Source organism: Esox lucius, chromosome 4 (assembly GCF_011004845.1).
Source record: "Esox lucius isolate fEsoLuc1 chromosome 4, fEsoLuc1.pri, whole genome shotgun sequence".
Classification (NCBI taxonomy): Eukaryota; Metazoa; Chordata; class Actinopteri; order Esociformes; family Esocidae; genus Esox; species Esox lucius.
Genome location: NC_047572.1, coordinates 7,566,030 through 7,579,794, shown reverse-complemented (window position 1 = coordinate 7,579,794; position 13,765 = coordinate 7,566,030). Strand labels below are relative to the sequence as shown.

The window sequence follows — 13,765 nt, the reverse complement described above, 5'->3', positions numbered from 1 at the left end:
GTCATGTATATTGTGTGCGATCATATGATGGCAATGAGTTATCCCAGAGGAGCAGAATGTAATGCCAAGACATTGCATGTGCATTGCTGTCCACAATTCTACAGTAAATGGTTAAACAAATACATGGTGGTTCCTGTCTGAATTGAGATCTGTAGTCCGAAGATTCTGCCCATATGCGGATTACATTCAGCGTGGGTGGCACTAAGCAAAGCACCAGTTTAACAACTCTAACACATTTTGAAGTCTATACATACTTTGCTGTATAGAAAATTGCAGAATGATTCGGCATAGATGTTAGAACTTGAATTATCATTCAATGGGGTTTTCGTCTTACCGTAAATTAATACCAAGCTATTTAATAGGTATACATATATACTCAGACAATGCTTTGTATATATAGTCTAGGATGGCTTACAGTAATCAGCTTTTGTCTACTTTTGTGATACTAGCCTGCTCTCCAATAGAATAGTGAACATGTAGCCTAAACCCATGTGTAGAAAGAGAAACCAAACTGTGCAGAATCTTCTGAAAACTCCTGATCCTTTCCTGCGGCAGGTTAATGATACTGAAAAGGCTGATCCGTGGCATTCATTTTATTCCCTAAGACTGGCTGACTAAGTGACGATTCCAGCCAATAGAATTTTCTGGGATTGCTGTTCCAACAACGATCCTCCCTGCTTTAGTGGTGGCAGCAGGAGGAATAGTGGAGAACCTGAGTGCTGCAGACTTGGGCCCGGCACTATTAAGTTCCATAACAGCCTAGGCATTCGCTGCTGTGAATAATATAAAGGAACTGCTAGCCTCCAGATACCAAACAAAAATGGCCTTCTGTGGCCGGGAAAATCCCTGCAAACAATAGCCTGGGTGGTTCTGTAGATAATGCTAAAGTGGCAGGGACATTGTACTTACTGGTGCTGCTCTGGAGATTCTGCTCATCTTTTCATTTTTTTTACCTCTAAATAAATTGCCTGCCAACTCAGACTGAGGTGTTCCACTGCACTACCGTTTGCCAAATATTTCAGTCTGAGACTCCATCCACTGTCGTTGTTTAGGCGATGTCTGCGTTAGCTGGCTGTACGAGTGTTGTACAAAGCATTCGTCAGCAATTAAATTATCGCCATCTCTCCAGATTGTCAAAGCCCATTGTTTTTCTTTACCCATGGGTGTTCTGGCTCTGGCCAATCCCATCAATTTCTGGGACCAAGCAGACAGGACTGAACAGTTTCTGAGACCAATTAGGTGGTTCGGTACTTTTAGCGACCAAGGAATCCTTGAGGAGGTGTTCAGATACACACTCCTTGTAAAGAAGTGACTTGAACTTGAGGTTGCCAGGCAACTCGATAAGTCCCACAGCCTTCAAAATTCACCGGGTCCTGCCCAAGTTCTTAACCTTGGCTAGAGATTGCTCCAGTGACCTGGTGCGGTGGGTGAGGTTGACCTGTATACCACTACCTGGATCTACCCAAGGGTCCCCCTCTGCTTAACCAGCCTGGCCTGCATTCAGGATCCTTCATCCGCACTTCCCACTTCCACTTCCCTTCATCTACACGTCCCACTTCCACAGATTGTTGACATGAGCTGGAAAAGACGGGAACTTGGAAAGAGATGGAGGATGGAGATAGAGGGAGGGAAAGAAAGAGGGAAGACAACGTGTGAGAGAGAGAGTGCTCCTTTCTGCTAAGAGATAAAACGGAATATAAAACACATAGTCCTGGCTGACAGAGTGAACATGACTGAATGCGAAGGCACATTACATTAATTATGTAAGGGGCCTCTGTTCAAGCAGTGCCGAGTCTCACTGGGAAGAGAAGGGCTGAGTCCCCAACAGCACCCTGTCCCCTACATCCTAACTTTAGGGTCCTGGTAAAAAGTAGGGCACTATATAAGGAAGAGTGTGTCGTTCAGGACGTGGGCATAGAGTCTGGATATGTTAGTGTATTCGATGTCTCGGTGGGCTGGGTCTTGCTGTTTAGAGAGAGACATTGATTTGTGGAAGCTCAGGCTTTTCGGATGTCCAGGTGGGTTTGCGGTCTGACAAGTACTGGCCTGTTGTGTCATGCTTTGTGACCAACTAAAACAGCACTTGGAAAATGAAAGAAAACATGTTAAGGGAAATTGCTTTATGGTCGCACTAGGGTATGAGTGAAGTGGTTAGTTGTGATGTGTATTGACCTGGAGTTATGTCGTCTTTGCATGCTTAATCGCACACACATTCCTTTCAACCCTATTAGTTGTAAGGAGTTTGTTCTAAGGGGGGTTACGTGGAATGTGATAGCAAAGTAATCCCAGTTGTACAGGATTGTGCGCCAGTGTTATAAGCAGAATATACAAATTGACCTTGGATTTTTGTTACAAACATATTCCTGCTAATATTCTCTTAATAGTCTCAGTCTCCAACTCTTCCACAAATACACTCATTTGAGAAGAAACCCGTAAGGGACTTCTTAGTGGAGGCGTTTCCCTGAGGACGAGTTGAAAGCCTCTGCGACCTCGGCCACGTGCACTTCATTTTCTCTTCTCACAGATCATTTCTTCCCGCCTCCTTCTGCCCACCACCAGCCCTCCCCGATTCCCTCCCCTCGATGTCCCTCAACCCCCAAATGCCCCGCTCGTCCTCACTCCCCCTTTCACAGATGTAATTTAGTGCCTGTGTTCAGTACCCCCTCGCTCCCTCAGACTCAAGGGTTTTTCAGCGAAGCAAATTAGCTCACTAGCTCGGTCAAGCTTAAACACAGCAGCGAATGCGGCGTTTGTGACAGTGTATTTAAAGATGTCCTTTCTTCCGCCGCCAATGCCATTACGGGGAGAGGAAATTGAGTCGGCCAATGGCAGGCCGGGGACTAGGACTGGAGAGCCAATGGGGACTGTGTGCCGTTCCGCTGTTGTTGTGGGCCTTGCTCATTTCAGGGCCTTTCATTCGGAGGACCAAAGGCTTCCTACTTCCCCACATTTTCCAATGAGCTGGTGGCTCATTAAGATCTGCTCATCTGATTACTGCTTTCGGTGTGTGTTTGCATTTTCACGGGTGGGCCTGTATTGAGGTCTTTCTGAGAGGAACCTAGCTCAGTCATCACATAGACACACACACACACACACACAGGGATTCATAACCAGGGACGACGTGTGTGTGTTAATGAGTGCTCGTGCGACTGCATGACGTCCAAGCCAGGTTCTTGTGACACAGACCCCGACTCATCGAATACCTTCTGTGCCGTGCGAAAACTGCCCAGACACCTTTGTGCGCCATCTATAAATGGAGCCATCCAACACCCTCTGAGCCTGGTTTCGACCGGTTCAGCCCGACACGGGTCAGCTTAGCTTAACGCTCCGTGCATGTCCGCCTGGCAAATATCCAGTCGAGGCGGTATGCTGTCAAATCAGAATCTCTGGCAACACCCGAGCACCCCCTCCCACACACACACATACACTTCAACGCCTTCATACGAGTCGCCTTCATCACGTTATCACACCAGATCAGTCACGGTCACTTTGAAACCTGCCCCTCTGAGCGTTCCCGATCTCCCTCTACGCCTCTACATCCTGTTCCCCGGGAAAAGGTCAAGCCCTCAGAGGCGTGGCGGCATTTTTCAGAACCTTGAACTAGGCTTCTGTGACCTCTAGTCGCTGTTGACAGTTACATCTGCAACATAGAGTCAGCGTGTGACATGGTGCGAAAAGGTGCCTCGCAGGGAAATGAAATGAGTTGCCCGCCAGGGCCCTTGAAAAAAAAAACACAGCCGGCCCACCAGCCCGCACGAGTGTCATCATGAATAGCAGCTCATGCTCATTACCACTACATCAAGCAGGCCATTGGCTCGTCGCTTCTGCCTTCGAACAAAGCAGTGCAGTAGGCAGCGATGACAAAGTGATTTATAAAAACAGCCTAGCAAATGCTTTGACTTCTGTTTTTTTTTGTTTTGTTCTTTCTCCTCTCCTCGCCGCAGTTACACAGCTGTTAAACAGATGCTGTTTGTACCAATTTAGAAGCCACTGCATTGTTTGTCAACAGCGGTTTGGATGTTCATTCTTTATAGCCGACAGAACTTGCGGTGGCGCACTCGCGGGTCCGGGGGGTGAGGTGCTGCTGACGGGGTAGCAGAGTGTTGGGGGAGGTGGGAGGAGGGGGAGGTGGACCGGCTGTCGGGAAAAGGTGGATGGGGGGGGGGGGGACGGACGGACGCACCACTCAATGTGGCGTGATTTACCGTGTGGCTTTTAAAAGTAATTAATGAAAGTGCTACTTGTAAAAGAAACAGGCGAACAGCGGCCGTGGTTGATGGTGTTGACTAGAGATATAAGTTCGCTTGTCAGTCTGCGTTAGCTGGCATCCAGCCGCAGCTGGGGCCGTCACCGAAGAGACTGCCCTGTCAGGCACAGCCAGCCCGCCTGACGGACTGGATAGAGAATCACTTCCCGGGTAAATTTACTGGTACTAATGCTCCGAAATGGAGGCTGCTTGGGCTGCACGAGACCCCCCCCAGTCCATACGACAGCCTTGACGTGGCTTCCCAGCCACTCGGATTTCCTCTGTAATTAATAAGCTGACTGATGGAGGAGGAAGAGGAAGGAACTGTCTGGTGATGCCAGTTACAGATACCAACATACCATGTGTACACAGTGCCAGTCAAAAGTTTGGACACGCCTACTCTCTGTTGCACTCAATCTCCATTTTGTTACTGTGTGTGTGTGTGCATAAATATGTACACACATACACATTTCTTTTTTCCTTTTTTCATTGTTTTTTTTGGGGGGGGTTTAATAAAAGTGCTGTGTGAGAGACATAATAGGAGACAAGAGGTAGAGTGAAGGGAGAAGGGCGAACTGCGGATGGGGGGGAGGGAGGGATGGACCGGCGGAGGAACACGAGGGGTTGAGGGAGCCAGATGCTGATGGGAGTAGGAGAGAGTGGAGGGGGGAGTGGGGAAAGGCCTCGGATGCTTTGGCGCCGGGGCTTCAGAGAATGATGGGCTCTGCGCGACGCGGCGAGGGTGCCCCTCCACTGTTTGTAAAAACAAGACCATCACACTCCATCTTGCGCTCCCGCAGGAGCCAAGGCCAGCGGCTGATTAATGGCACTGGCCCGCTGAATTGGCTGGCTGGGATGACAGCCGCGCTTGGACTCTCCCTGGTGGGTTACCAGTGAAGGAGGCTGCTTCACCGTCTGGATCGGCCCCCCGCTCGAGCCCAGTAATAGAGGATGGCAGATAGCGCTAGCTTTTGGAGGACCCGACCGGGAAGCCCTTTGCCCCTCGTGTGTCTGGGTCAGCCAACACCGTGTTAATTAGGGTTGCGTTCACTGAGGCAGCGATTTCGGAAACATTTAGCAAAATGAAATCCTCTTACTGGACAAGTGGAGAGGTCTTTTTTATTCCGTTTGATGCCTAATGAATGCAGCCCTGTGTTTTTTTTCTTTTTCTCATAGCACAGTCCATGGTTGCCTGAAGAGTTCCAGTCACCCAGACAGTCAATTGTAGTAGTTTGCCCAAAATGTCTCCTTACGATTTCTCTGCCGAGGGAGCTTCAGTGGAGCGTTTGAGAGGCTGCGGCGACAATTTAGATGCAATCTCTGTAATTTGGTGCGCGGCTGGTAGAATGGAAAATTAATATGGAGAGCAATTAGAAAAACAGCAATTCCACTGTCACAGATAGGGACTGGCGCCTCCACGGCAGAAACACCCGGCTCTTTGTTGCGGCATGCGAGGACTGAAGTCACTCGGACAGAGGACAGGCTGGCCGCCGACGGTCTTGGCCTTAAAGGGGTCAGGATAACTGCTCCGTTCATTTCATTCTCATTTAGTACCAGTCAAGCCGCGGCCAGCGTCACCATGCAGAGAAATGAAAGAGACAAAACAAAAATGACAGCCTCGGTCGTTTGTTTCTTTCGCTCTCCCGGAGCTGATTATGTTTGTCCTCTCGCAGAGCTCGGCTACAAATGCCTTTGTTTCAGCGACTGTACACAGATACCAGAATCAGATAGGGAAGGGTCACTAACAAGGACCAAATGGACAGGAGCCATAAGTGACACTATAACGGGGTCAAAATAGACTCCAAAGTCAAACACTTCTACAAATCATGTGTCTTATTAACGATCTCGACGTGATATCATACGATCATTTTCATTATTTTGGGTCAGCACAGTGAGTTGCTACGGTGATATTGGGCTATTGTAATTATTATAAATGTCTCTAATCATTGCTAAATGAAGTGGAATAAAGTGGTACGCCTTCCTAAGCAAAGAAAGTCTATTATTACATCCAATTATCTTTAAGCATATATCCACATCCACCTTTCTTTAATACAACTTTTTTATAGACACTGACTGCTCTAAATTCTTTGTAGGGCTCATCTTTCAGCAAACCCAAAGTGACTGAATGGTGTCATACAGAAGATCGCACAGCCCTATGGCCGCAATTAAGTCATCCAATAGAAACCAAGTACGCATAAACCCCAGAATCTGTCTTTCTAGTCTCATTCGTTAGGACGTTACTCTGCCTTCGTCCGCCTCACTTTACAGGATTACGTCATGGTTTTCAGCCTGGAGGTTCTCTCCTACTTTTCCTGGGGAAAGGGGGGGGGGTGTACATTACCCTCCCAAACAAGACAACAGAATGACAAGCCACTTCTGTATCATGTTCACTGTTCGAAGGAGAATCCATCCATGGCTGTTGGCTAATTTAGCAGGTTCCATTTTGTTTATTGAATTATTTAGGAAAAAAGAGCATCTTCAGGTGTCTGATGAGGGCTTTAAAGGGGCGGGTTGAATGAGCAGGGCTTCTTACGAAATGAATCCAACCGAGGAAGCTGTAAGGAGGGAGGAATCAGTTGGGTGCTCTCACTCTCTGCTGACGTGAACCAATGTAATTCCCCAGTAAAACACGAATGGTATCTACCAGGAGATTTCGGCTTTTGCATTTAAAGTGGCGTGTTTATAATATTTCAAGTGCTCCCCAAAGCTGTTGGGATTCTTTTGAACCGCTCATTCAGAATTAACGTCACATTTGTCAATTTGTCAGCGGTGCTGAAGGACTTTGACTTTTTTCCCCTTCTTCTCCCCCCCATCTCTCCATTTAACTTGATTTCTATTTCAAGTCTGGAATGACTGAAAAACACAGGCAAGCTTTTGGCTCCCGATGGAGGGCCCTCAGTAATTAATATGTATTAAATCCTAGATAGGAAATATTCCCACTGATATAGAACTGCTCTGTACTGTACTTTAAGTCTTTTTCCCGGAACTGATTCGCAAGCTTATTTCCTGATGACTTTCAATACACATTCGAAGCGGGGGGGGGGGCTTCTTTCTTGCTCTTCCTTTCGGCTGATGGCCTTTCAGATGGCAAAGATATAAGGAGCATTTAATTGCTTCATTTTGAGCATTAGCGTTAGCTTCAATTTATTTTCCCCCAGAGAGATTTGGCTTTGTCAGAGGTCGACTAAAGGCCTGTCATTCTTCTTATATTTCATTACTTCAACGTTCTTCTGCCGTCTTTTGGGGGACCTTTGAGAATGACATCTGGTTGTGTTGTTAGCCTGTAAGCTGAAGGCTGGATGTAAACGTTCCATTAATGGTGCTCAGGCTTTCAGAACGATGTAATTTACTACAGAACCACTCGCACTCCCTGAGATCCCCCTAAAGGAAGTGTGTGAGAAAGAGCGTATTCACTGCGTGTTGCACGGATGGCTTACTAGTATAATATGTCTTCAGTTGAATGTCTTCTTTGTGGCCCTGAGATCTTTCAGGCTGACAAAAAAACATAAATTCTATTTAAAGGAAGTGGTATTGATCCAGAGAATGCCTGTGAATTTTAATCCTCAGGAAAAAGAGGAAGCTCGTCATAGGACGGCTAAAGTTTCCATGGGGAAATTTAGATGTTGCAATATGCCAGATGTGGTATAGCCAGTCTTCGCTGTGGAGAGCATTATGGATAACCCCTTGTTGCCATGGTGATAACATTGACTTTTGGTGATGAAAAGCCCCTTTCAAAATGGGGACGTGTGTGTGTTCACAAGTCCTGGTGATTACAGACTAAATTTGAGCTACTTGAGCCGACAGAGTTCATCCAGAGCTTTCTCTTCCATTTACATTTTGACGTTTTCACCTGTTGGACTTTCTGGGTGTGGAAGTGCGTGTAAAGTAAGGAAGATTGCATGTGTACACAGACACACACACACACCCTTACACCAACTCAGTAATCCTTAAGTAAAGCCCTTCCATGAAACATTCATGATGGAATTGACGTTGGTCACTGATGGTTTTGAACATTTGGTGGGCATCCTGGGCCCCAGTCTTGGTCAGGAGCAAGCCCATATATATACCTACACTTAGAGAAGCCAGTATATGTCCTACTGATACAAGAGGTTAGTCACCCAGCCATCCAGATATTCATTCAGTCAGCCATCCAGTTAAGCAGCTAACCAGCCAGCCAGTCCGCCTCATCAGATGGCAGTTTAAGAGGAAGACAGCTCCGGTAGCCTTACCACTAGAACACAATCTTTATATATTGATCTGCGCGTCCCAAAGCAGAGGTGCCCCTCAGAGTGCAGAAAAGAGGGGAAGAAAACAGATAATTAGTGATTTTAATTAGGTGATCTGTCAAGCTGCGAGAGCCAGATCTAAGCACGGGACATGCCGGAGGCCGATGGCAATTCCTTCCCACAATCCCTTCCTGTCACCTTGGGCCTGTCGTGTGGTAGGAGGGCCCCCTGCCCTGTGGAGGCAAGGACCAATCCAGAGGCTTAGAAATGTGTCACTGAACATCTGCGTGTCAGTTTCTTTTACATGGCCAAGGCTAATAGAGGGATCTCAGAGGCAAACTGGGGGCATACTGAGAGGTTAAGATAAATGACTGTCTATTCTGGCTGTAACGTGGCAGCTTTACTGTGGACGCTATTCATGGTACTTTCCGTCTTTTCGGGACTGTGATAGTGTAGTCAGATGCTTAATTTCCATACATCTAGAAACATCTTTGTCGTTCTTGTGTCAAAGCTTTCCCTTTCTCATGTGTTCAACAATATGTCGGCGTGAAGTCGTCCTTTAACTGCTTATGCTCACTTTGATAGGATTCGTGAAACACGAGGGCATCTTGAACATGCCCTTGTTAGGTTATCCGTCCAGATGGCCAAATAATGAAATATTTATGGACGCCAGAGTCCTCAGGATTAACAACTCTCTTGACTGGCCTATGGATAAAAAGACAAATAAATTGCAAAAAAGCGTGTGAAAATAAGAGACATTTCTCTGCTCAAACCACAGACTGAAAAGAGGACAGCTCTTCAGCTTGAAACGAGTGCGCTTGTATTTTTTGTGGTTGGTCTACTGATACAAAAATCATCTTTAAAGGCCTTCCATCCGACACAACAAAGGACATGTGGTAGTAGACAGTCAAATCTTTTTTTCTGCATAAAAACATCATTACACATTTATAACCAATGCCATATGACAGACGCTGAGCTAGATTAGCTAGCAACAAGAAGGCAGCACGACTGGTGCATCTCTTGGTGGGAATCTATCTGATTGCACTGTTTAAACCCCCGGCTTTTATCAAGTGTCGCTACTGAAAACCCAATTATGCATGAGCTGGAAATGGACTTTTGATTTAACAATACGTCCTTTAATTGGCGCATTAGAAGTGCTTCAAACTTGCAGATCTTTAGTCGTCTGGAAGTAACTGCAAAGGCGGTAGGAGAGGAGTCGGCAGGATTTCATACATGAAAGAGAAAGCAAATTACCCACGAAAAATATAAACTGGCGCTGTCCGGGTTGCCACAAACTTCGCTTCATTCCTTTCTTTTTTTATTTATGTGTCTGACACGTTGCAATAAGATGAAAGGACCCGAAACAAGCCATGCTGAGATCCATGAAAGCAACATGTAAATGTGTTAAAAGCGCTGGGAAGTAGGCCAGTTTAACGGACAAAATCTGATGATTTCCTTCTCCTCCCCTCCTTCCTTTTCTTTTCAGACCCCAGCGAAGGCTTCCACTGCCAGGAAGAGTGTCGTATTTTGGGTCACTCGGATCGCTGCTGGATGCCCCGCGTGCCCGCCCCGGCCCGAGGCAAGTCGCCGGACCACTGCCACCCGCGCAACAACGTCATCGCCCTCTCCATCGAGGCCACCACCGTGGATGTGCCTCACTACGAGGACTGCGGCACCGGCGGGACCATCAAAAGGACTTTTGCCACGTTCGGCAAGGATGGCCCGGAGGACCCTGAGCGGGGCGAGCTAAGGGGCAACAAGCGCACGCCGATGGAGTCACAGACGTGCAGCCCCAAGGCCAATGGCGGCGCGGTGCGCGAGGCAGGTAACGGACGCGAGGCGGCCAGCCCCATCACGTCCCCTGTGCATGTCAGGAGCCCGCTGGCCAAGGCATCGTCCGGCTACAGCACGCTCAAATGCCGCGACGCCGAGCGCATCGCCAACCACAGTCTGCTGCGGCAGCCCGAGGGGAAAGACAGCGAGCCTGCCGTCCGGGAGATCAACACCCTCCTGCACGACGGCCACCTGGAGAAGGAGTCGCCCAGCAGCAAGCGCCTGAAAGACATCGTGCTCTAACGGGCGTCAAAGGGGAGCCTGCACTCACGCACGAACACTCACTCGCACACACGCACACACCCACAGTGTAAACAAACAGTTATATATACTCCGTCATAGATGTGTACGCTGGAGAAAGTTGAGCGGAGGATGGAAAGAACGAGAGAGAGACAAACATCCTAAGCAGCAGTAGTTTACAGGTCTGGCGAAGGCCAGTCGCTGAACGTCACTTGAATATGCAGAGCTTTGTGTTGTGTTCCTGGAAAAATGCGAAGGCAGTGGACGTGGCTTTGTCGTAGTCGCAGTACTTTTCTCGTTTGCTTTTCCGTTCGTTTTCTGTTGACGCTGTCTGCAGCCAGCCTGCAGGCCGGCTAATGTTGACTGCCCAACGTGCCCCCTGGTCACGGCCAATCGCGCGCCCTTTCATGAGACGTCGGTTCGGCCTCTTTCACCCACCGAGGTGAAGGTGCCGTTTCGGACTCACAAGGACCGGACACCTACGGCGACGGATATACAAGTACAGTTATGCCTTTTGAACTTTTTTTGTATCACTAACTGAGATTGCCTTCTTTGGTTTGCAGTTTGGTCTCGGCTGCCAAATCGACTTGTCATTTCCTTTTTAGAGTAAGCTTCCCACAATGCAACAGATGGCAACCGCCAGAGAGACAAACGTGCACTGGATTCTTCATCTCTGAACCATTGCCTCCATGTGCATCTTGAACAGTGCTCAGCAGTGAAGATGGATAAGGGAGAGAGGGGGAGGGAAAGGAAATACATTCCCAGTCCAATTTTTCTTTCACCAAGTCTGATAAGAGAATCCGTATTCTCTGTATACACCCCCGGAAGACATCCCGGTGTCATCGGACTGTGAGGTCTGCAAAGTATTTATGGTTTATCACCGATGGAGCTAAATGAACTCTCGCTATCTACCCAAGCACTCTGAACACTGAGAAGCGGGACGGGCAGATTGCTTCCGTCACAAACGAACTGTACTGAAGGGGGGTAAAATACTTTTCAAATCTCCTGTGCCCATTCTTGATTGTAGCCTGTGGAGCACAATTAGAAACTTTGTGCTCTGGTCTTGTACTTTTTCTGACTTTTGATTATGGGACTAGGATAGAAGGGATCGTCACTCACGTCTTGCTATGTGAAACTCTGTATAGGGTTTGCTATTATCATTTTTAATAACCTGTTGTTATGTGACAATCCCTTTAATGTTTTCTTTCAAGAGTTAAAAAAAACAAAAGCAAATAAACATTGGTGTTCAACTGAAGCTACAGTAGCGTTTGTTACACAAACACAAAAAGAAAAAAACATATATGCCAAAATATATTTTATAAATAATTTAAAAATGTATCATGAGAATATTTAAGGCCGTGTAGTTATTTTATCAGTAAGTTATACTTGAAATTAACTGGCTTTTGTTTATTCTTTGTTTTGGGAGGGGTGGGCTTTTCTATTGATTATATTTTATTTTAAAAATGAAATTTGATTTTTGTTTTGTTTACCGTGTTACCCCTGGCAACTGTTGACTTGCAGTCTACCTTGTTGTAAAGACTTTCTTATTGGTCCGTTCTTGTGCCATCAAGTTTCTGTGTGGGCAAATAGAAAATGTAAAAATAAAAAAAAAGCAACTTCAGCACCAACAGTAGTGTGTCAGTTCAATGAGCTTAGAGTGAGATAGCAAAAGAAACCAAAAAAGAAGCAAACAAAAGCTTAAAGATCGCTTAATCTTAATAGTTAAGTACAATGAAAAGGGTTAAAGCTAGTTTTTTTTTTTTGTTAAGCTAATGAGATGATTCCACCTATTTCTGTGTTTCTGTATTTGGGCTAAAGTTTCCAGTTAGTAACGCACCTCAGAAGTGGTCTCAATGATATGAAAAGGACTGTAGGCCCTGTTGACACTTCCAAGTAAGAGGCTAAGGCAGACTAGCATAGTAGCGTTGCTTAACTGCAGTGTCATCAACTACTATCTCCTTTTAATTGAGTTTTAAAATACAATTTAAAATACAAAGAATAGCCAGAGTTTTACCTTGCAGTCACAACCAAACAGATTTGGTGGAATCATGTGTTTGAAGGCAATGCAGGTCTTTGAAGAACCGCATTGCAAATCAGCAATGCGGTTTTCAGTTGCTTTGCAGTTACACTTTGTAAAACATGGAAAAATGTGAATGAAAAAAGGACAAAATTGCATACAACGAAATAGATGATGTAGCTGAATGTTTTTTGCTGGTCTCACCCATGGCTTCTGGCAACATGAAAATCGGAATAATCACTGAATGTATACAGCAGCTTGTTATTAAACTATTAAATGTTCTCCACTTTGTTTCCTCGTTCTTCCTAAGTGTATGAGAAAGTCATCTTTGATAACACACTCATCGAAATCGCCATCGAACAGCACATCATTTAATATATGCATGTTGAAATGATGAGAGAGATGTAGACCAAGCATACGCATTGTTATAAATGAATGAGCATGACCACAACCCAGCGTATTGCAATTATCCATTTTTAAATGATCTTTTGTCTTGCCATAATCCATCAAAATCTATAATGTGATCTGACTATCGACTGAAAACCCTGCCTTGAAAATGTCATGATAGTGAATGGAGTGATAGCTATTACACAGTATCTAGAATAAAATGAAAATTAACTCTCTCTTCACACTCGCTCTCAAGTTACAATTATTCTGCAATTCCATCTTTTAGGGCTGCTACAGCCAAAGGGTCCATTTCAAATGTTCTTCTTTCTATCTACAGAGGTGCCATTTCTGAGGCATTTGAAACACCTCCTTTTTAGATGCCATAAACATACACTGAGTCCCAAGAAGCCTCACGTTTCCATCCTTTTGCATTGGGTGAGTGAAAAATGCACAATCACAGCCAGCAACCCACCGTTTTGACAGTTTCTCTCTTTACAAACCTTGCTGATTGATTAGTTGCCTTTGATGCACTAAAGAGCCTGAAGCTATGAAACAACCGGAAAGCTATGGCAGAACCTCCCTCATCTACCACTCCTACTCTACCTCCATCCTTGACATATTCACTCAATGGGTGCCTCCACTCTTCACCTCCCCCATAGGTGCGGATGACTCCACTGAGTGATTTAGCATCGGTGAGTAAAAAGTATGCAGACCAGACGAAGACATTCTAGAATCAGAGATGAAGAATGTGAGGAAGCAAAATAATGAAGAATATGTGAAAAGAAGGGAAAAAAAGATGGAGGAAGAAGAACCCTC

General features: G+C 46.0%; 1 protein-coding gene across 6 annotated transcripts in view; it reads left to right on the top strand.

Moving 5' to 3' along the window:
• Positions 1-12,843, top strand: part of pcdh19 (protocadherin 19) — a 62,521-nt gene extending 49,678 nt beyond the window's left edge. For all 6 annotated transcript variants that reach the window (XM_010903673.3, XM_010903671.3, XM_010903670.3 and 3 more), the window contains exon 5: positions 9,959-12,843. In XM_010903673.3, the coding sequence (XP_010901975.1) occupies positions 9,959-10,548 (590 nt within the window). In that variant the 3' untranslated portion in view covers positions 10,549-12,843. The remainder of the gene's footprint in view (positions 1-9,958) is intronic.
• Positions 12,844-13,765: the final 922 nt, after the last annotated feature.